The sequence below is a fragment of the Phaethon lepturus genome, unplaced genomic scaffold, assembly GCF_000687285.1.
Source record: "Phaethon lepturus isolate BGI_N335 unplaced genomic scaffold, ASM68728v1 scaffold41509, whole genome shotgun sequence".
Taxonomy (NCBI): domain Eukaryota; kingdom Metazoa; phylum Chordata; class Aves; order Phaethontiformes; family Phaethontidae; genus Phaethon; species Phaethon lepturus.
The window spans coordinates 1806-26555 of record NW_010563526.1 but is presented as its reverse complement, the minus strand read 5'-3'; the positions used below and the strand labels follow the sequence as shown (position 1 = coordinate 26555).

Below are 24750 nucleotides of genomic sequence, written 5' to 3'. Positions count from 1 at the left end.
CTGTCAGTCAGCTCCAGGGTCTTCTGCTTTTTAGGGTTACTGTCTGCATCACTGGGATGCAGCTGCACCCACAAACAGAGAGAGCAGCTGTAGGCTGGGGAGGAGACTTCTGGGGACGAGGGTGGAGGAAGATGCTAACGGAGACTGGCAGGAACACCATGACATTTGAATGGCTCCTCTGGTGTTATATGTTGGCCTTTTTAAATGAATACAAACTGAGGGGCCCGCTCATGACTGCATTTCAAAGCAGTGGTGTTTTCTGGGGGGCACTTGCCTGTGCTTTATGTTGTTTAAATGCAGATACTATAAAACAAAGCTGTGATGCCTGGGACAGTAGGTCTGAGGGGCAGGATCGCTATCTATGTGAGCAGAGGGTTCGTTGTGAAGTTGAGCGATGCCATGTTGGTTACTCTGCTGTTCATTCAAATACAGCAGAGCGGGTGGGCAGTGGACCCCAGGGACAATCTGTAGTGGCTGGCATCATTTTGACACAACATGCAAGCTGAGTTGAGCTGGGGACAAAGCTTGGAGGAACATGCCACCCTTTCTTTTTCCTTTCCTACTTGGTGACCTTATTTTTTTCATGAAGGATACACCTAAACTTACAAACAGACATTCATGTAGCACATTAACAGCTATTGACCAGCTGTAACTCACAGCTGAGCAAAGCTGAAAAGAAAATAGGGGAAAACGGGAGATGACAAACCTGTGTGCTGAAGCTGGCATCAGCTTCGGAAGCAAGCTCTGGCTTGTCAGAAGCAATCTCAGCTTGTCAGAAGCATGGATTTACTAGAAAGGAGCAGGTCAAGATGCAATTCAAGTCTCAGTCTCCAGACCCAGGTGCTTCTGACAGCGGCACTGACAGCGGTGCAAGGCGCTGTCCTGCCCTCGGCTGTTGGGCGCACCATGTCTCTGAGCCAGGCTTTTTGCTCCTAGCGTCCCCCACCCGCCCTGGGGACAGCCACCCTCTGTGCTCAGCGACTGCTTGGCACCGACGCGCTCGCAGGGCTCCTGAGCACCCTCGCGAGGGCTGGCCCTGTGCGGAGGCTGCAGAGCCCCTCCAGCGAGCAAGCCTGCTCCTGCAAGGAAGCAGCACGTTCCCTTGCCCTGAGGCTGCCATGGGCTGGGGCTCCTTTGCACGCTTCTCCCCTTTGAGCAAAGCAATCAAGTCCTTAATTTCCCGCCTCAGCCGCACAGGGACATTGCTGCCTGGTTTTCCCTGGTGGGAGTCTCCCTGGGTAATGAGTGTCTGATCGGGCTCCCATCATGGCCTTGTGACTGCCATCTCCCTTATTGAGGCAGTGTCAGTTTTACAGCTTGGTGGGACACTGGAGCATCTCGATTGACTTTGGCCATACCTATTCCTTCATGTCTGCGCAAGTCATGGTGACAGTGCATCTCTCCTCAACAGTGCTGGCATTCTTGTTTTTGGATGAAATGTAACTGGCTGCCAAGTCAGACACTATCCCGTGACCCAGTAACATGAAGTCTATGTTAAGCTGTTGTAGCCTTCCTCATGCAGCACTTCTTTATTTTCTGACTCTTTGCCACCAGCCTGTTAGGGAGGTTAATTGGAGTGACCTCCGTACAGATAGTTGTTGCTGCAGACTGCTGCAATACTAAATGGAGACCAGCCTAAGACTCGAATGCATTCGCTGTGACACGCCGTATGGAAACTGGCCTGGCTACTAGATGCCATTTATTTAGTTATTATGTCTAGAGTACAGCAGTTGTGAGGAAAGCCAAATGACAGGATAAGCACTTTTTTTTTTTACACACTTCTGGAGGAGATTCACTTTTCCCACAGCAGTAACATTGGCTTTGGCACTTGATATGGTTTGTACTTCTGATGTTAACTTGCTTTAATAAAATCCTGAAATGTCCCTTGCCTACCTTAGACTTCTATAAAAATCCTATTACAGCAAAATCATTTTTATAGTTTCAACACTACCTTCTTGTGCTCTTTGTAATACTTCTCTGTAACACATGAAGAATCGCCACCTTGGAGTCTTTAAGCTAAATCACAGTGAAAAGTTAAGACTTCCTCTTTGTGGAGCTGGTCCTCGGGGACTGTTCCAATAGCCATTTTCTGACAGGTCTCACATTTGTGCTCTGGAAGGTGCCGTCTTCACCTACAGCCTGTTTCAGCCCTGATGAGGAGTTTAGCTGCTGGGTTTTTCTTCTGAGCCTTTTTGAGCACTGGAAGAACGGTGGTATTTCATGATCGCTTACTGAGACACTCGCAGGAGATCTGAATGTGCTCCATGCAGTTCCAAGAGCTGTACATAAGAAGCCTGTGGTCCATATACAGAGCTTTAACACCACAGACATTGTCCCCAGAGCCATAGCAGTAGAGGCCTAGTCTTAGCCACCTCCTGCAATATGTGTGCCTCATGGTATCTGCAGGGGAACAGTGAGTTCAGCACTTGGGCACTACAGCAGGACTGGGACTTCTGCTTGTTGACTGCTAAGGACCAAACTTAGGGAAGTGGGAACTTAGGGAAGTGATCGTGCCCCTGTACTCGGCACTGGTGAGGCCGCACCTCAAATCCCGTGTTCAGTTTTGGGCCCCTCACCACAAGAAGGATGTTGAGGTGCTGGAGCGTGTCCAGAGAAGGGCAACAAAGCTGCTGAGGGGTCTGGAGCACAAGTCTTATAAGGAGCGGCTGAGGGAACTGGGGTTGTTCAGTCTGGAGAAGAGGAGACTGAGGGGAGACCTTATCGCTCTCTACAATTACCTGAAAGGGGGTTGTGGCGACGAGGGTGTTGGTCTCTTCCCCCAGGTAACTAGTGATAGGACGAGAGGAAATGGCCTCAAGTTGTGCCACGGGAGGTTTAGGTTGGATATTAGGAAAAATGTCTTTACTGAGGGAGTGGTCAAGCATTGGAACAGGCTGCCCAGGGAGGTGGTGGAGTCACCATCACTGGAGGTGTTCAAAAAACATGTGGACATGGCACTTTGGGACATGGTTTGTGGGCATGGTGGTGTTGGGTTGATGGTTGGACTTGATGATCTTAAAGGTCTTTTCCAACCTTAGTGATTCTGTGACTCTGAAACAGAAACCACTGACCTAGGGCTGCAGTAGGTAATCACCCAGTGAACAAATGCAAAGGCACTCCTCCTTCCCTCCCCTGCTCCGCACTGGGACAACTAGTGACAGCAAAATACCCCACAGTATAGGCAGTGCTGATGCTTCACGACAAACCCAGAGCACTCTGTATGCAATGCAGAGGCAGAAGGCCTGTGCAGGTTTAAGTCTGTAAAGGTCTCAGAGGAAGCCCATTTAGATCATATGGGTACAGGCAAGGAAAGCCCTGCACTTGGGAGGGAAAAATGTACATTTTTGCCTTAAGCCATTTTGAATTCCAGCTGCACTGTGTGCGCTTGCCTTCGTGCCAGATGCCAACACACAGAAATGGCGCTCTTGGTCTGGTTTTGGTGCAATTCAGAGCTCTGTAGGCAGGTCAGAAGAAACTACCATACATTGCTACAGGACTTATCTTTCCCCAGGATAGGTCCCAGCACTTTGAATGGAAACATGCCCTACGATTCCCATTGGGGATTTTTCAACAGGGTGTTAAAGACCAGAAGGGTAGCAGGGATAAAGGCTGTGAGCAGCTAAAGTGCCTCCTGCCGTGACACCCAGGCTTTGAGTGATTTGACTGTGTCTTGAGGAATGGTCTGGGACCGCTCTTGCGCAAGTGAGGGTACTGCTAAGCTTCTTTGGAAACCGGTATCTCAAGTCAGGTATGAGATGTCCAAAAGCGTCATTACTCAGAGCCAAAACCACTTCAAAACATTTTCCTGAGATATGAAAAAAGTATGCCATCTTTGGAGGCTTTTGCAGTCTTTTCTGGAGTTGTGCCCCCTACAGAAACACTCTTGGCTCTCTTCCAGTGAAATTCCTCTTTCTACCTTTTTATTTAAGTTGTTTTTAAGTGTAGATGATTGATCCTCAGAAAGGGATATTAAAAACCATTGTGGAAAAAAAGTAAATTAAAAAAAAAGGAAAAATCAATACAAGCTGTTGGAGGTGGTTTACGCTGTTGTTCAGACGTGCTCCACGGCAGCTTGTGATGAGAAAACAGAGGGGAGAGAAGCTGAAAAGGCGTGTGATAAACAGTTTATGTTTCTGTTCAGTTGAGGAAAACAACAGCTACTGCTTGATAATGTTTGTCCACAAACCTGGAGACAGAGCGATGTCAGAGGGGCTCTGCAGTTGGAAGAAACACTCTCATTGCAGGCAGTGCTCTACCATGAGACTCGACGTTCCCACCTTTCCCCTGCTGTGTCAGAATAAAGCCGAGCACATCGATGTAATTGTCAATCACCATCTGACTACTAATGAAAGTAAAATCTTTCAACTCATTTACCTGCAACTGGAATCCCTAAGTCACCAAAGGGTGATTCCTCCCTCATCTGAGTTTTGAATTCTTTTCACTTCCAAATCCAGACACTGAACAAAAAATTTAAGTTAAAGACACAATTCCCATCCGTTATGTGAAATACCAACATTATGAGATGCAGGATTTTTGTAAATAATGCATTATGTGTCAGACTGGTAAGAACCACAGCAGTGATTCAGTGTTTTGCTTTGTTCCTTGTGAAAATGGTCTCAGTTTTGAAAAGCTGTCGTATTTATGGGGGACTGCAAGGTACATTTTGTAACTTCGTGTAAATATTATTTACGGGGATATTTCTGAAACCAATTTGGCTGTCAGTTATAGAAGGCTGTATAATTTACACTACACTGTATGTGTTAGGAAATCCCATAGGCATATTTCCTTCTGCCACTTGAAACCAATATTGTAGGAAATAGCTTACGGGAAAGAAAAACACAGCTTACAGAAAAAAAAAAAAAAGATAGAGCTGGGGAGGGGGAAGGAGGCCAGGCGTTGGCTTCCATTGCTGCAAGTATCAAAAGCAAGAAGGAGATCTATAATGACATACCTACACGGGGTGCACCATGCATACTGAACACACATCGTAGAATTGGGAAGCAGTGAATTGTTGTCTGATGGAGATGAGTGTCCTGTGAGCGAGGGAAAAGCCCTGTATTAATTCCATTTGGGTGTGAACTACTGAGAGGACATGTAGCCTCCTCATCTCATTTCAGTTTGGCATTGTTCTTGTCCTGATCATGCATAAAAATACGCACTAGTATGGGATAGACATTTTCCTGACCCACCTTTCTCAACCTCCCGCTTTGGAAGTGACCCTGTTTAGACAGACAATGAATTTTCACTGGCTTGGAGTAAAACTGGCCTTTTCACCTGGTCAGGCTCTCACCTGGCTTGTGGAAAACCCTGGGTCAGGTCCTTGTTCCAATGATTATTTCAGCATTTATCCAAAGGGAGGGAGCTCTGTCAGAGGAGACCGAGAGCACGCTGCCTTTGTAAGCATGAACCCGGGCACTCTCCTGTGGTACCGAGGTCAGGTTCATACACCAGGCTGGACGGAGCAGCACACAGACTGCTCCTGGGTGCTGAACTTTTACCACTTGTTGCCTTCTCAGACAGCCTGTGATTCTTCTCAGCACAGAATATTTTGAAGTTTCAAGAGCTTCCTTGAAAAGAGAGAAGTATTCCTACTCATCATGTTCACTTCGGGTGACATTTGCCCTTCCCGGCAGAGAGCTGGAGTTTGAGACTGTCTCTGGGAAACGAACAGGGACTGAGATCTCTCCAGGGCTAAAAGGATGGAGGTGCTCCCACATGCACAATACAAGCCTATGTTGGAAAAGAGCACTGGCATCTCACCTTGCAGTCCCGAGGCCACAAGAGAAACATTCATCCACTCACCACTCACCCGCTGTGCCCTCTTTTTCTCACCCTTATGATCCAGTGGCACAAATAAGTTTCTGTGAGCACTGTGCCAACTGCCTTCCACTGGGTCAGAGCCTGGGGATGAGGCAGGCTGCCCACACCAGGCTGCACATGGTCTCCCTGGGTAAAGGCAGGGAAGGCTTACATCCCCTCACCTTAACCTGTTCCCCAGAGAGCTCTGGGCTGAGATGGCTCAATGTGTGCTCTATCGGGTGGTGTTGGTGCTGACCTCATCTAAAGTTCACCAAAATCAGGCAGCATCCCTCATTCATGTCACCAAGCTTGGGCTGAGGCTGGGATTGGACAGCATTTCTTTTGACTTGGCTTGCCAAGCTCTAGGCAATCAAATATCGCTCTCCAATAACAAGAGAACTGTTTAAGTGCTGCAGAAGTCAACTTCCACATCAATGAATCTGAGTACATTAGGGTGATGCTGAGCTACTTTCCCAATAGTGTCATGCATGTTTCCGCAGCTGAATGCACTCTCAGAGTTCCCAAAAGTAACTTTGTGATCCCAGTCTTGCTGGCATCTGTCAAGAATGTAATTACATGTTGTTTAGTACTGAAATAGAGCTTCATTAAAGCACATTTGCTATGGTATAACAAGGTAGCTGAGGTAAGGGATGTTGCAAGGGAAGGAGGCTGATGGGAAGGAAGAAGTGGAGTTGGAGGAGCAATACAACATAACTGAGAGAGATCAATGTGTGTAGCAGAGGAAGAAATGGTAGCACTAACAGGTGTTACCCTAGAAAGTCTTAAGAAAATGCTGAAAAGAATTCCAAAGAACTAAAAGGGCATCATAAACAGGCCAGCTAGAATCACAGACCATACTAGCATGGAAAGGCTGAAAAGTAATAATCACAGGAACAAGAACCACCATGTTTCCCATCTGCCTCAGATTCAGTTGTTGTACTGAGGTGCCTTCAGCCATGTGTTGAGGCAAGCAGTTTGCTGACTAAGACCTGGAGACTATCACTGAGCTGGGGTTTTGGATAAGCAATCATTTATTGGATTTGAGACTTCCCACTCTTAGATGGCTGAGTATCATCTGCTACCCTTAACATATGTGAACAGACTGCATCATCAGAAAGCTCTGAGTGGTGCTGGCATCGTGCTCTCTTCTGTCGTACTGCAGCACCACTGCTAAAAGACCCATGGTGGGGTCAGGACATCAAACTGTCGGGTCTCTCTGAACCCTGTCTCTGAATTTATCATTGGAATAAGACACAAAATAGCATGGGGGATAGTAGTATAAATGGGAATAATTTTTTTGTGATTGCCCTAGGAATGCTCAACTGAAAGGAGGATCAGTAACAGAGGCTGAACCAGAAGTATTTGCCACCATGACTTCCTGTGCTTAGCAACCTCTCTTATGTCAGGACTGCACTGTTCCAGGTGATGAACAACCACACTGATGAAAGATAGTCTATCCAGAACAGCACAATAATCGGGCTCGTTTGCTAACACAGCAAACTGACCGGTTCAAGATACTACACGTGAAGGTGATTAGGCCTGAATCTGCCAAAAACATTCTCTGCACGTGTGTGTGAGCCTGGGACATATATCCAGGCTCAGCTCAGAGGGGAATTTAGCCTTTGAAAACCTCAAAGTCTAGGGAAGCAGGCTATACTCAGAATGGAGTAGCTTCAAGCCAAGTTAGCACAATACACCTTTGGGTGGGAGAGAAACCACCTGGTTCTTAGAGGGGCTGCCAGGGATGCTGGCACTGCAGCATGCACGTCAGCCAGTAGCACACAGGACAATGCATGGCCATTTTGCTTTGCTTGGACTAACAAGCCACCTGCTAGGGCAGAGTTTGAAAACATGGTACTCTCAGTGCATTCCTTGACAGGCTGTAACGATCCACTGCTGCAAACGTGCAGTCCCCCAACTCCCATCCCAGCTTCAGCCAGCTGCACATACCTCTTGCTGGCAGAAAAAGATGGAGACGGCAGCTTTGGCTTAGGCCCATAGCTGGCCATTTCCACTTCCACAAGTGGCCGCCCACTGACAGACAGAGAAAGTCTGTAGTCACTCAGATAGACAGAAGCTCTGATGTACTTCTACGTGGGGCATGAAATGATGGCTAAACCCCAGCATAATGGGCAAGATTATCTGGTCACTGTTGCAAAGAAGGAAGTACACTTGTCCTTGATTCCAAACACCAAGTATAATACTGCTGTCTTCTTATTGCCATCCTCCCTACCCAAAATTTCAAACACAAAAGGCACAAACTCTGCCTACTTTGTTGTCTTTACCATCTGAAAAAAACCCAAAACCAACCCAAGCACTCAGCTATGCATGAAAGCAAAGACAAACCAGAAACCAAAGAACTCAGCTTATTCTAGGAGGGGGAGATGAGCCAGCTGCTGGCGTGGGATGCAGACTGATAGTCTCCAGATGATGCCTCACACCAGCTCACTAATCAGAAACTAATCCTGACAACTCCACAGGCTTTCTGTGTACCTGCAGGCACTGCAACCCCTTTGCATTTTTCTCCATCTGCAAAACCAAAGACAACAGTAACTTAGTTTGCCTCACATTCAGGTAATGCACTGAAAAAGCCTCTGAAGGTGCAAAATGTCCATAAATCTACATACATTTTTTACAATGATCTTTCCCTATTGTAAGAAACTCTCACTCTACCAAACAGTAACACACATATGCTAATGGACAGTGCAACATAGTGAAAGTGGTGTGCAAGCTTGTGATTTGCACTTTTAAATGAACCAGTACAACTCTTGCGACAAAAATAAGGTAGATTTTAAACAACTTCCAGCCACAATCTACAAAACCTGCATACCAAAAGTAGCATCTACTTACTTGAAGTATCCCAATTAGTGGCCTTAACGAGAACAGGTTGAGAACTGTGCCACCACCTTTCATAATTCAATGCTGAAGGAATCTGGCAGAGTGGAGTAACTGAGGAGATGAGCTATTTCCTCATCAGTAGTTAAGTATCATTTTTCATAATATCCCACTGCACTAATAAAATTTTCTCCACTTAGTGCATTTAACCTGCTTTCTTCCTCTCTGAAGTCCTGTATTCAAGGAAGGAGTGTAAAAATAATTTCCCCAGGGAGGTATGTCACTTGACTCGTTCTATCAAGAGCAAGAACCAGGAAACAAGGAGGATGTGGTGTCTGTTGTGAAAGGTCTGGGTTCCAACAAATGCAGAAACTCAATGGAGCAAGCTTTTAATGCAACAGCATGTGAAATCCACTTCACCCTCTAGCCTTCAAAGTTACTGTTCACTTCAGAAAACTCCGTACAGTGTATTTGAGTCCAATAAGGATACCCTACAGCCTCCAGAAGTGTTTCAGAACATCGATTACTGGACTTTCCAGACACAAGGGTGTTACTAGCAGATGCTATAGGATTTTCTCTGTGTGTTAACAAAACACAAATCAGGCACGTACAGCTCTGGCTGGGACGACCAGCTGGGCACAATCCCTCCCTCTCTCCATCTCCTCCTTCAGAGGCATCTGTGCACAGACCACCCAGCAGAAAGCTGTCTCCTCTTCGCTTTTCCCTTAGGATTCAAGTGTCTTTTTGGTTTCCACCTGTTCCCTAGGTCAAAGGAATCAGCTTCGCTTTCAGCAGAAGTCCACAGCAGAGTGCACTGACCCTGTCCTTCAAAAGAACTTGCTATTTGAGCTGGTTTGACAGAAGGAAACATCAGTGCCCTAATTTTGACCAACAGGAATCATGCAGCTGTTTTCTCAGGCATCCTCCTGATTTTGAATATATTTTAAGCAGCCACCAAGTGAAAGAACATCACCTGCATAAGACAGCTATTCTTATCAATGATTCTTCCTGGTGAATACACCAAGGCCTATTTTAACTTTCATAATGCTTAAGAGGATGTGTTGAGATAGCTGCTGACAGCTCACACATCTGCGACTGCACACCACACTATTCTAGGCTCATCGTCCTCCTTCAGCCCTTGTGCTCTGTCCCCGAAACACTGCAAATGCAGCAAGCCACAAAAAGATGTGCACTCTTAAGACACAGTTGTCGGCCTTTCCTTCCACCAGCTCAAGCTCATGTTCCCTGTTACCTGGTTGATGATTGATACCTTCCTCTTCTTTCTAGAGAAGAAGGGAAAAGCATGGCCTCTTCATGCATTTCTGTGATGTTAGGGTCAGTGCACTGACCTCTCTGCTGTGCAGCAAGACTGTAAATGACCTCCAGCCTTTAAGTGACACAAGTGGTCTAATAAAAGACTAGAGCCATCCAAAGCGTCTACCTCAGACAGGACTCCTCAGCGTGAACAGAGAGGTACCCAGCTGTGTTTGCAGGACTTGCAAATTACAGCTGGCTTGTCCTGTGCTGACTGCACACGAAGGAAGAAGGAGCATTTATCTATTTTAACTGATTGAACACATCAGGGCAACTAGGAAGATCCTGGGAAGTCCATCAGGGGGTTTATTTTCTTTCCAATCATGAGTTTCATGGGATATTCTGTGTTCTGACATAAAAGTGCAAATATGTCAGGTACTATTGGTTAGTTTCATACCAGTTCTTCTAAGAGATCAGTGGAATGAAAACACTGATTAAAAATGGAGACTAATGCCCTGTAGTGGTAGGAAACTATGTGTGGTTCTACAGGTCAGGCATCTTGTATTAAAACCAAGCATTTTCCAGAGCCTATAATGGTGGGGCGACAGCAAGTGACTTTGGAAAACTTGTGGAAAAAAAAAACTTGTCTAGTGGAAGAAAGAAAGCACAGAGCTAAAAAGAAAGAAGCTGTTGTTTGGTTCTTTCAATGCTTCAAGATCTTTGACTTCTTTATCTCAAGTGTTCTTGACAGATTATGACTCTGCCATCATTTCGAAAGTCTGACCCCACTGTGTGTTAGCCCACCTCTCATGTACCTCATCTGTTTAGTGTAAGACCTAGACAGTACTGTGTCCTGCTATCACCCCACCATCCAGCTCTGATATGGATTCTACACCAGCCATGTGTGCTGAGTGGAAAGGCCCATTACTACTGCAGAAAATGAAATAAAATGACTCTTGAGTGATTATGTGTGTCGCGATACTTTCAGGTACACAGGTCAGCACTAGATTACAAGTCTCCTGCTTTTATGTGATCAAGTTAATGGTTACTGCCAGAAGGAAGACATTCCAGACACCTCCAGTACATTCTAAGTAATAATGATTTGAATTGGAACATGCAATTCCAACAGGAGAAAAGATTTTGCTGAAATTACTCTACAGGGATAGATTAGTCGTTTTAATACTGATAACAGATAAGAAAAAGTTAAGAGTGGCAAGACAAATTGATGCATCTCACACTAATTGCTATAGTCTGTGGTTTCTAAGATACAAGCTTCCATATACATTTGTATCTTTGACAGTTAATTATATCTACATATATCACCAAGTCCCTCATGATTACACAGAATAATGTAAAGCATTATAACTTAAAAATATTACGACAGCTGCGTCAATTTTTCCCCTCTTTAAAATACCTCCGTCTTTGAGCTCAGGCCCTGGATTTCCAAAAGCAGATCTTTCAATACCTGAGATGAAAACAACACAGCCATCAAGTTTAACTCCTTCAGTGAAGCGACTGTAGATTTCCAAAGAAGGATCTTTCCTGTTTCACTGCCCAGATCATATGCAGTTATTCAGCATAACGCTGAATCTATCATTCAATTTGTTTGCACTGAGGGTCTGTTTCTAGTGAAAGCAGACATTCTTTTTGCCACCTTTCTGAAGAAAAAGAAAAGCCCCTTTAATGTTAAAATGCCTAGCCTACTTTGTAAATTCAACTAAAATCTAAAATCCAAACTTTCTGCTGTATCTGCTTTACCTTCTTTGCCTTTATATGCTTCCAAGCTTGGACTGATTCATAGCTGCCTGTTCTACACACAGATTTGCAAATGTTTTTCTTCAAAGCATCTAAGATGCTCAGCTCACACTGCAGAATAATGAGTAGGTAGGGCAGCTTCATGGTGAAGTTATTCCTGGCAATTAAAAAGAAAAAGCAACACAGAGCTTACCACTGAAAACAGAAGTGACAGTACTCCTTTCTCTATTGCCCACAAAACCCATCATCATTCCCATGACTCACCAAAAAAGGCACACGATATGCATAGTTCATGTTACAATTGCACACCTTTAAGCAATATCAGGCCTCCTCCACAAGATGATTCTTCTTGAAAATGTTTCAGTATGCTACAGCTTCTGCAAAGGTCTGTGCCCAGCTGAGGTACATGAAAGTGGTGGCATTTTACTCAAACCTGCACTGATCTCTGGGCCTTCGCTCTGTTTTCTTACTCAATGAGGAATGGAATTGTTAACACTGCTTACAGTTCAGTAATGCTTACTGGGTTCAGGCAGTCTCCTGCAGATGGAAACAGGATTCCCTAAAAGTCACTAAAGAAATCTGTAGACTACAACCCTGGAAACCTCATGGCACAGCTAAGTTTCTGCTAAGGACAGAGCTGCTTCAAATGGGCACCAATTTAACAGATGATTTCTGATTTCTGGTTCTCACTTAAGTTCTTTGGGTTTTTTTTGTTTTCTAAAACTTGCCTCCATAGGCAAAGCAATAAATGTACTAGTATGATTGTATTTGTAAGGCTGTGGAGATACAAGAACATCTATATAAGGACTACTTTTCACTTTAAGTTACTTTATCCTGGTAGCATGATCACAATTCCAAAATAATTTACCCTAAGATCAACAGATTTCCTTTCAGTATGGACATGGAATTGGTTACCACAGATAAAAAGAGCAAGGAAAAAAGCAAACAAAATGAAACACACTAAGTATTGAAAAAGGTATGACTAGAAAAATATGACCTTTTAAACTGCTTTTATGCTGCCTTTTAAAACACTGTTTGAAACAACTGCTTTTCCCCCACTTCAATTCATTTTCATATTTCACAAAACAAAATAAGAGGCAGGCACACTGTATCTAGGGATTTGAGACCAGATGATACTACAACAGCAAACAGTACACTAGCAATGTTCCTGCATACAGGAAAAAAAACCTGACTGATGCATTTGATAAATTCATGTCTGTTTTGATGGACAAAAGTAACTTCTGTCTTTAATGAGAGTCAAATATAGTGCCTATGTACAATAATAGGAAACACAAATGCTGACAGAGTATGCATCTCTTGATGACTCTGGTCTGGACATTTATTTAAAGGAAGCACAGAAACAGGGAAGAGCAAGCGCTATGCATTTCACACACCAAGGAATTCTTACATCTGACTTTGACCTTACAGAGGAACAGAAATACAGAATAAAAAAAACACTGTTCAGTAACATTGCTTTTTCATCATTAGAGCTCACACTCCCAGAAGGTAATCACAAAAATCCAGAAAAAAAAATAGGTTTTAAGATAAGTAAAGAAATTAAAAGGTCAGACAGTTCCTGCTATGGACAAAAAGCAGACCTTGCAGTTCTGAGAAACAACATTCCTCATTCTGCCTCAAGTCGAGGTAAGACAGGAAGAATAAGATTTCCAAATGCAGAGTCTTGAGTTATGAAGTATCCTGAGGAATGTGCGTGTGCGTGCTAGAAAGAGAAAAACATTTGTTAAAGAGTAACTCCCCACAGTGCTGACATAATTCAAGACATTACAGCTTCTGCAGCATTAATTATTTATTTGTCCCAGTCTGCTCTTCAACTCTGGTAGTCAAATTCAGAAACAGCATTTTAGAACAGCCACATCTGAACAGGACCCATCAAGGGAATTAACTTGGCCACTCCCTGCTGCTCCTTTCTCAGTAAATCCCGTGGAGGTAGGGAGAGTGGTAATGAACTCCTGACCACTCTCCCTTCCACTCCCATCTATAATCAACTTACAGGTCTTGGTATGTGACAGCTCCCAGAGGTGTAGCTGCCAGTAGCATCACACAACCAGAGGCTGCATGTACAAATGACACATGACCAGACACACTCCTGTACAACATGAGACACCAGCCTTCTGCTCATGTGATGTAAATGTGCTTGTTCACCTAAGGAGGGCAGCTGCTGCATACATCTCTGGACAACCTTTGTAAAGTCCTTCCCAGTTCAAAGACTGGACTCCAGTAAGCTAGACAGCCTACATCTTCCTTCCTTCCACCAGGAGTGAAAAGCCCTAGTGATATCAAATTTAGCCTGAACCAGCCATGTGCCCTTGCAGTGATAAAGGCTACCAGCAACAGCACAGCCGGCAGACCAATGGACATTACCCATGAGGCTGCATTTGCAATACTGTGTTTGTTTTGAGATGCGAACTGGAGGGAGTCCAACACAGACCCAAAGAGATGGCTGGGGGCTGGGCTGGAACTCTCAGTGTCCAAGGGGATGGTGAAAAGACTGGGTTTCTTGTAAGAAGATAAAGCTGAGGGGAGATCTTAAGCTGTTTTCAGATACCCAGTGACAATAAAGACGACAGAGACACTCGGAGCCACGAAAGGCTGTGAGAAGTCCATTCCTGGAGAGCTTAAAAACTTGATAGGACCATGCCCTGACCAATGTGTTATAGCACTGCTGTTAGCCATTCTTTGAGCAGGCCACTGGACTAAAAACCTCCAGAGGATCTTTCCAGCCTATGATGTTCTGTGATCAACACAGCACACCAGCCAGAACTCACTTCTGCTCCCATTCATTTCAGGAGAAGCAATCTGGGGCCTTTACTGGGCAATACAAACACAGCAAGGCATAGGATACATGAACAGGGTTGCTAGTTTGCATCTCAACATTTTTTCCCATTCCTGTGCCCTCTGCCAAATCAGTGACGTAAGAGTCCAGAGTGCCAGGAAGGCAGGTGGCAGCCATGTGCTGCTTTCCTGCTCAATTTCCAACTTCCAACACCAAAATCAGCCTCACCTGACATGAAGAAAATAGCAGCAAATAGAAGTCTGTAAATGTACAAACACGTGTTCCAAATCTTTCACCCCTGTATTTACTTGGCATCTACTCAGGTTCAACAAAAAACATGTGGATAGTTCTCCCTACACTTCATGAGGCATTCAGAAGTATGATGAAACTGACTCTTGACCAAGATGTACAAAACAGCTGTGGTGATACTGTAGGCTACATTCTTACAATGATATTGAGGGATAATAAGCTGATAGATTTAAGCTTTCATCGTAACAAAAGAAACTTCACAGAATCATAGAATCTTTGGGTTGGAAGAGACCTTTAAAGGTCATCTAGTCCGATCCCCTGCAATGAACAGGGACACATTCAACGAGATCAGGTTGCTCAGAGCCCCGTCCAGGGATTGACAGGGATGGGGCATCTACCACCTCTCTGGGCAACCTGTGCCAGTGTCTCATCACCCTCATTGGGAAAAATTTCTGACTTAGATCTAGACTGAATCTGCCGTCTTTTAGTTTAAAACCATTAACCCTTGTTTGGTTGCAAGAGGCCCTGCTAAAAAGTCTGTCCTCATTTTTCTTACAAGCCCCCTTTAAGTACTGGAAGGATGCAATAAGGTCTCCCCGGAGTCTTCTCTTCTCCAGGCTCAAGAACTCCAACTCTCTCAGCCTCTCCTCAGAGGTTTTCCATCCCTTGGATCATTTTTGTGGCCGCCTCTGGCCCTGCTCCAACAGGATATCACTAGAGGGCAGTACAGGGCCAGAATCCCCTCCCTCGACTTGCTGGCCACGCTGCTTTGGATGCAGCCCAGGAGACGGTTGGCCTTCTGCACTGCGAGCACACCTTGCCAGCTGCTGTCCAGCTTTTCATCCACCCGTACCCCCAAGTCCTTCTTGGCAGGGCCGCTCCCAGTCCCTTCATCCTCCAGACTGTACTAACACCAGGGGTTGCCCCAACCCAGGTGCAGGACCCTGCACTTGGCCTTGTTGAACCTCATGAGGTCCACACTGGCCCATTCCTCGAGAGCTTGTCCAGGTCCCTCAGGCGTGTCAACTGCACCACTCAGCTTGGCGTTGTCTGCAAACTTGCTGAGGGCGCACTCGATTCCATTGTCTATGTCACTGATGAAGATACTAAAGAGTACTGGTCCCAACACAGACCAGGATTCTTCATTTGTGACAAATACAGAAATGTACGGAACCTAACCTCTAAAAGGGGCTTTTCATCCTCCCTAGGTGCAGGACTGCTCTTTGGAGGGATGCACATCTAAAACAGTGCCAAGTTAACTCTATCTGACTACCAGCTTACCTGCAGTGCAGCCTTCTGCTGTGCTGCGATGTGCTGTTGCTCAGCATGATCACGGAAATCCTTGTTCAGCGGTGATCTTGCAAGTGCAATGCTGCAAAAAAACCCAAGATGGTATGATACATACTGCAGAAAAGAAATGTGTCCTTATCATTCCAGCCATAGACCCTATGACTTCCACAGCTCACGATTAAATAAATCGTCAAATAGACTCACAACTTGACAATTGTTAACTATTGTTTGGAATTACTATTTGATAACATTAGAGAGAAAAGGAAAACAGAGTGACCATAGCTGTATCATTTGACCTAGCATAAAGAACTGATGCCAAAATAAACCCAGAAGACTCACGGTCCTGAAGCCTTTTGTGGATTTCACTCATGGCTGGAGTCCCACTGAAGTCAGTGCAACCACTAGGGTGCAACATTATACAATGTCAGCAATTTTTAAAACAACAGCTTTGTGTTATCACCACTACTCAGTCACCCAGTGACTGTTCTAAACAACTGTGATAAACAGAAGCACTAACAAGAGCTCTGCAGTCTTCAGTTCTTCAGCAGGTGGGCAGCAGATAAGTGCTTATGGTAAAGGAGCTTCCTACTGACATAACTGAAATAATGATCCTCTGATGATAGCTTACACTACCTAAACTGATTTTGCTTATCTAGCTCAGGGCAGCATACATTAGGTTTCAAATCAAAATTTCCAAATAGGTTTTCTTGGCTTTTATCTCTTAAGGCTTGTCCACATTGTTAACCAAAAAAGAATAAAAAGCAGAATATTTTTCCCCAACTCTGTATTAAGTAACATGATCTGCCATCCCTGAGATAGAAATCAGTGAGGACTGCCATTAGAGCTGTATCGCAAGGCAACTCACAACTACCTCTGAAATTGTCTCTGAAGACTGGTGCTGAAAGCCCAGCTCTTCTCAGTCACAGAGACAAAAGTACGAAGGACAACAAGCAAACTCATCAACTGACCTTTCCCAGCAGCTCCAATGTCAACAGCTGATTTAGATCAGTTTTTCAAAAGCAGCCATGCTCACGAAAAGAACTTTAGCCAAATCTACACCTAAATGCATAATGAAAGCTAAGTAACAATCCTCTGAAGAGATTTTATGACAAATATTAAGATAACCTTCACCAATGGAGAAAAGTACTACTGTTTATTTTAAACATACTATTTTCAGTTATTTTGAAGGTATTTATTTTGCATTTAATTCCGTACCCTCTAACTTTTCAGTATGATTTCTGTACGTAATTATAAGGTGTCATCATAAGGCGACCCTTTTCAAGGGAGGTATTCTCTTCTTGGATAGAGGATTTCCATAATGCCACGGCCAGAAATCAATTAACCCTTTCACCCTTACGCTGGCCATGCCACTATTGGGTTTTAGGTACATCAAGATCTTTTCTGTCAAGTTTGCAGAACTTCTATGGTCTCATTTCTGACAACTCTGGGGTCCAAAACCCTGGCATGTGTGGCACAACATCTGGGCCACAGATCTGTCAGCTTCTCAAAAAACCACACATCAGCCCACCATGCCAAAGCAGAGAGTTTGCATGCTGCTTTAAGTCCCCCGCATGCCCCCCTTCAAAATTAGTAAATTCTGATTCTACTCAATAGCATATAGTGTTAATTTTCCATAAGGAAAAAAGCAAGCAAACAAGCACTCCCTGAAACTCTGCCAGACTTCCAATGAAGTATGGAAACACTGTTGCCCCGAGTCAGGGGGTGTACATAACAGTATGACATTTCTATTTTCTTCTCTAATCAATAACTTTGCTTGAATAATAACTGTACACAAAGTCACTCAGAGATGTAACTCCAGCGATTTCAAATATTCTGCATGCTTTTTGACAGTATGAAGGAATTAAAGGTGACCTAGAATCAGCTTGGAAAAAAGACATAGGCAGCACTCAGACTGTACTCAAGTGTATTTGACTCTTGTACAGATACTGCACATAACAGTGTGTCTAGAATATGGCACTGCACTCACTTCATGCTAACCCAAATGTTCAATTATCTCAATTTCTCCACATAAACCAGTGTGTGATTTTCTAGCTACCGACTTGTGAAAGAAATCTAATCTTTTTGTCTTAAGTGGGAAAAATCCCAGTGACAACTCTTAAACTCAGATTAGATTATTACACCTTACGGTGTAGAATCATCCTTACAACACAGCATCTTTTACAAGATCATTTGCAGTAACATAAACTGGCTTTGTCTTGCACACAAGGAGTTTCAAAGATAACTCACTCCTTGCCATAACTGTTCTTCTCTAAAGACACAGTATCCTGAACCTAATGGTCTGTTACTTCCATTCCTAAGGGTATTTTAGCTTAATAATTAAACGCTTTCTCAGTGCCTGCTCCCTGATTCTTCTTTAAAGTAGACTTTAATACAGTCGAGTAAGCATATCCGCTTCTCTCCTTCTCAAATGGAAATTATGCAAGCCAAAATTCAGGGTCTGTAAACAATTTCAAATACTAATATGTTCCTGAAGTGCAAGGTCTCTCTGATTGGTTATTGAAGATGGTCAGAAAACACTTCTGATAAGTGTTTATGTATGTTTACAGCTCACTTGCTATTTTTTTTCCTTTGATGTAATCAGTGATGTCCAAACAGGTCTAAGAATGTAAAATACCTGGCTCCAGGGTGATTTGTGGAAGACTGGTTTTGCATAAGTAACTTTCTCTTCTCCTTGTCTAGTTCTGCCAGGATTGCAACCCTATTTTTATTCTGGAAACCTGGTGGGAATGACAGAAAAGTATTAGAGAGATTTACTTGATTTCTGTGGCCCAACTCTAACCTTGTGGAATTAAAAGTCTCTGTACAATATGACATTATGATGAATACACTAATCTTCAAAGCTTTGCACCCATCTGAAAGGTTATTAATAAATAGGTTTCATTTTTCCTTTTTCCATTTTACAACATGAAATAGCTTCCTTAACCTATCATACATATTAATACATTTTAAAATACAGGGTTTTCTATCTCAAAGTAGATCCTACCCCTTCCCAAGCCAGCTCTGGAGCCATAAACAAGGTACATGATCAAATACTCGCCTTTCAAAAAAAAAAGTGAACTTACCAGGTTCTGGATTTAAAATGCAGTCACTGAATGTACAACTCAATGGTAACAATGGCGTAATATACTCACAGGGCCTAATCTCTCATGTGAGTGAACTCAAACTGTTATACAAATTTTACAGATGTAACAGGAAAAAATGAGATGACCACTAAGCTTGCACATGTGCTTATACAGAAAGTTACAATCTTTTATTCAATCTATGCAGAAAAGTTTTAGTTTTAACATACACGTCCCATATACACACTACCCTTATTCTGAGTATGACCACAATGCTGGAACAGGGAAGCAAAATTAAACTGTCTGGACACAAGTACAAGCATGGGGCCTTTACTTGCTTTGTACATCATTCTCCCAAAGAGACCTTGTACACTAGAGAAGCGGTCAGGAAGTAGAGTGACTATGGGAATTTAGAAAATGTCTTAAGTAACTGCCACTCGTGTATTTTCAAAGTTGCCTTCCAAATGAAAATGTGGCAACACTGCTACACTTACACAGGACTCGTATATGGTAAAGGATCTCACTGTGGCCACCAAAAGAAACAGATGCAGAAGTCCCTGCTGTCACCCTGTATGCTTGTACAGCACAAGCGAGGAGAACAGATACAGAGCTGACTCTTACAGACCTCTGACACTACGGGCATTCTTCATGTCAAGAATATACACTTTTTTTAATCTCTAATTTGCTGCTATTCTATAAATATCAAGCCACTACACTGGAAAAAAAAGATGTAAAAGTCAAGTTATCTCCTTTATTTCCTTCATACAAAAAGTCAAAGTAATTTCCATTGGGAACTGCTGTGTGTTGTGCCCCTGCTCTCATCCTGATTGCTAGGTTTTAGTAATAACATTAAAAAAATGGTAGCCCACAAGCTCTTTGGAAGGCCAGACAGGGTAACTCTTAAGGAGAGTATTAGCATGTCAAGGTAAAATGACATCAAATTTATTTTCAGTAGCTGCATGCAAAGTTCATTCCCTTTGAGAGCTTCTGTTGCTGCTCCATTATATAATCCAGTATTCTTTTCATCAGCATGGCTCAGTGAAGGAGACAATTATCAGCTAGAAAGCTTCAACTCTAAATAATAATTTGCATCTGTATTGCCTTGCTATCAAACCCTCGCCTTTTGCTTTTACTATGCCTAACATACGCACCTCTAAGCCTCGTGTCAGAGCTCTCAAAACAAGCAGTCATTTGATTACATTTCACTATGGTTTTATGCAAGATCTCCCATAATAATCTTATCATTTTTACACATACATTTTTACATTTTTATCATCTTTACATTTGTTAACAGATTTTAAAATTAAATTTAATTAATTGCTATTTTCCCATCTGTTAAACTCTCCTTCCCATGTGGCATTAGTTCCACTTAAACTCTGTTTTCTAAGTGTATTAATTCCGGTCTTCAATGTTTCTCTGCTCTTTAGGTATTATACACTATCTTTTTTTGAACACCCTGCACTTGAAATGAGTTTGAAACATTAAAACACAGCTGAATGTGTGCTCTAGGAGATAGAAAGGCTGAGAGATCTTGCCAACAAGCTAAGATTCAACATTTCGGAGTTCAGTTAGCCCAGACTTTACTTTCTTGTAAATTCTGAAGACAATGCTGTAATAGGATGACTAAAGTATCTCTAAGAGGGTCTGAGCTAAAGTTGTCATCTCTGTATGCTCATGCTACGGAGTTTTCAGCCAAAAAGCTTAATACTTGACATGTTACTCAGCAGCCTTCTGCTAGCACTTGTTTATCCTGAGATGTGTAAATCTAAATACATGCTTGGAATTTAGATGATATGGTGATTGAGGCAAGAAAAACGAGACTACTTTTTAATACTTTTTAGCTGACAGCAACTTATAAAGACTAAATATGCTTACATTTATCATGAAGCAGATGGTATGATTCAGAAAGGCTTGAGACGTGTAAGAATAAAATGTTAAACACTGGTTTTAAACTGTGATCAGAAACTGTGCAGGATTATCACCATCTTCCATTTCAGTACGAGTCTTGCTTTAGTATCATATGGCAAAAACTCTAGAGGGATTCAGAAGAAAGCCAAGTATTTTTTCTTCCTTTTCCTATTCCTCTACTACTAACAAAGGTTTGAAAAAGAAAAAACAAAATAGTATTTTGCTCTAGAATTCAGACAGTGTCCATCAGCAACCTGCTGTACTGAACAATTAATTTGTTTAAAAAAGTTTGTTAACAGTAAGTAGAAAAAAGCCTACTTGAGAAAATGGAGGACGACATCCAAGACGTACATGTTCATGCTCCTCAGCTGAGCAATGTGAGGTTCCTACAGGTATTTTAAATTTTTCTAAAGTGCAAAGTAAAACCTATTCATTTAAAAGTTGACAACGGAGGGGCGGGACATTAGAAATCCACCATATAGAGAAAATTTGGCATTCTTACAAAATAATTCATCGTATCTGGCAATACAAAAGCGAGACTTCCATTTAGATTCTTCCCTGCCCAGGACCCCAAAGTGCTTCCATAAAGATCAACTTGAAACACCTACAGAAGTTTCCTCCTTCAATTATAAAGAAGTAATTTTTCATCTGTAGATTTGATGTCTGTTCTGTTTTCTAGTGCTGGAAATGCGGACATGAAAAAAAAAAGCCATCTGTAGTAGAGACCAGATTCTCAGATTCTCATCTGTTAAAGGAAGTGTAGATTTTCAAACACAGCAACTTCTTAATAAAGTTTAAGTTTAGACTTCCCTTAACTGGGCTGAGTTGCACTACTATTTTGAATTTGAACAGTTCAGGAATATTGCAGTTCATTAACATTCGTGTCTGCTCTGCAGACACAAGAGTCATGACACACAATGACCTGTTCAAGGCAGCTAAATAGATTAACGGCAGTGTCAGATATCAAACTGAGCACCTGGATTCTCAGATTACTCGCTAAGGTAGCAGACTCAGGACATATAAAATTTAAACCTGTTCTTTCTGACACCTCTATTTCTGACATAAAGCACTGCATTATGTGCTCTGTGCAGGAGTTGGAAGTTTACTTGCACTGATGTTTTGCCTACAAAAAGCAGAAAATTAAGAGAAAGCTGAAGCCTTGCTCAGTGATACTGGTAGCTTTAAGAGCTCACAGCAAACTCCAGTCTTTAACTTAATCCTAACACCTAATCCTACCACCCTACCTCACCGGTATCTATGTCAGTTAGTTCTACTAGCTAACTCTGCATGGCAAGAAACAGTATTACCTTTATCTACTTTAAAGTTCTTGCTTTTCATCTCATATTTTCCCTGATCCGTTGGTTGCTTCAAATTCACAGTACATATAAATTGTTCCTAATACACATTATTTATTATTTGTCCACAGATGTGTAACAGCACAAAAGAGCCCTCTGCCACTTTGTGTTCAAGATACACTACTTGGAAAAATGGTTTCTAAGCTGGATGTCTACTCTGAGCTCTGTACATTGAAGAGCACTGTCACTGCACACTGTTCTGCCTGCTCAATTCAGAAAGCATTTCACAGCAATTTCTTTACTGAAGCACATGCTTTCATAAATGGTAGCCTTCATGAAGTGAGGCAGCAATCTCTTAAACTTATTAAACATACAATGCTGGGGGAAAAGGATGGAGTAACTGTATTTTGAATTCCTTTTCTGCTTATGGCTACTGGCATCACAAAACATCATCTAATAGTCTGCTGCACATCAATACTTTTCCGTAACAATTTATGTTCAGATATGCTTTCATATATGCTGTGTGACAGTGAAAGAAAAGATGTTTAGTATTTCAGTAAATTAACTTGAATTACTAAAAAAATCTGTATGTCTGTCCCTACAGAAAACAGCTACATGCATAGCTGAATGTAAGTCATTGACTGCTTTATGGCCACAAAATTCTCCAGAAAGAGAGAAAAATCCTACAGCTCTCAAGTACTATGCTTCCACAAGATCAAACTCGGATGCAGAGCAGCAAAGTATGTAGATGATGACATAATTCAACACAGAACAGCACAACCTTCCTTTTTAACACAGGCTCAGTGAACAGAATTCTAAATCTAGCTGCTGAGACTGTTACATGAATGCGCTCACATACCTTGAGGCCAAAAGGATAAACAACTTCCAGGACAGGAAGAGACCTTTTAGAATTGCTAACAGCCTGAAGCTTAGAATTCTGTACATATTTCAAGAGCTTGGCTCTTCCAATGTACCAGCACTCTTCTTTACAGAAAAGTTCAGCCCTGTCCAAAGCAGGACCTTTACTTCTTCCACCTGTGGGGACCTAAAGGAGAGTTCCTGCCTGAGCACAGACACATTTCTCTCATCTCAGAGAGCTTCCTCTAGGACAACTCACACATGGAGTCTTTCATTTAGTAACACACAACGTGTGCTCTGGCCTTGCTGTGCACCAGCAAAAGCATTACAAGAGCAGCCTTATTAATGCATGTTGTGTAAGTACTGTGAAGTATTGCTGCAGAAGCAGTGTATTACCAAGCACATGAAAGTAATTTCTGTAATTTAGAAGCTGATTTACCTACTACCACCACCACCACCACCAAAAGGTACCACTTGCGTCTATGAGCTCATCTTGTGGACAATACACAGCACACTAAAAGCTTTTCCATTTCTTTTAAATGCTGTAATCAGTCTCACACAATCAGTTCCGTGTGGTACTAACAGCCTGAAGTAAGGCTTAATTCAATTCTGTTTGGTTTTTCTGCACTCATATGCAGCTCCTCACCTTTGAAATTCTAATCAAAAGAGTGCTTTCCTAAAAGGACAATGAATTAAAGGAAGTCCAGTCCACAAAATCTTAACCTTTGTAGTCCAAGTCTGCAATTAGCAGAAAACTCCTATTAACTCCTCAGAAAATAGCCAGTGCTGATTAATGAGAAAGAAACAACTCTGTACAAAAAACTATGAACACAGTCCACCTCTGTAGAAGGCCAATGTTTAATTTATCCTTACAGTTCTAAGTGCTACCATTCATAACCCTTCCAGCGAGTGTTTCAGTAAACCCCTACTCATTTTGTCCACAAAGAAGGAAATGAGAGAATGCATTGCTTGAATGGCACCAATACATGTACCATATAGCAAGCTGAAAATGCAGTATCTGTCTCAATCATTTTCACTACTACACTGCATCTATCCAAGAAAAACACATAGAAGCCTTGAACTGTTCCTCATATTTACCTGTTCCTTTCTAATTTTCCTAGGTACATTATTTATAGGCTCATTTGGGTGTTTAAACTTGATATGTTTCTTGCCTGCTTAGTGCAAATAGTTTTCATATGATAATTAAACAGTTCCTTTAGTGAGTCACTAAAAGGTATCTCAACGTATAAAAGCAGATTCCAAAGCTTTATTAAATTATCAGCCTTTGGAATTTGGAAGGAAGCAAAGGCAAGCTGGCACTAAAATCCCATCCTACTTCTCAGTAAATTCACATATTTAAGAAAAAGTAGCTTTTAACTTTCTATGACAGCATTCTATTCCTTGCAATGATGCTGACCTGGTAATCACAGAATAAAGCAAGTTTTACCATTGCATACCAAGAACTTCTTAGAGTTAAAATTTGCAAAGACAACTATCTGCAATCTGCAGTACTCCTCTTTCAAGATTTTACAAAAGCTCAGTGAGTGTTCCAAAGCCTACCTTCTTTCTGTCAAGTAGCAAGTAAAATCTGTCTTTTGGACCAAAACATTTCTTCTGTATTTGTTTTGAAAGC

General features: G+C 42.5%; 1 protein-coding gene across 1 annotated transcript in view; it reads right to left on the bottom strand.

Moving 5' to 3' along the window:
- Positions 1-12945: 12945 nt before the first annotated feature.
- Positions 12946-24750, bottom strand: part of INIP (INTS3 and NABP interacting protein) — a 13446-nt gene continuing 1641 nt past the window's right edge. Inside the window, exons 3-5 of the mRNA XM_010294592.1 lie at positions 18612-18714; positions 15968-16058; positions 12946-13363 (exon numbers count right to left, since the gene is read on the bottom strand). Of these exons, the coding sequence (XP_010292894.1) occupies positions 13268-13363; positions 15968-16058; positions 18612-18714 (290 nt within the window). The 3' untranslated portion in view covers positions 12946-13267. The remainder of the gene's footprint in view (positions 13364-15967; positions 16059-18611; positions 18715-24750) is intronic.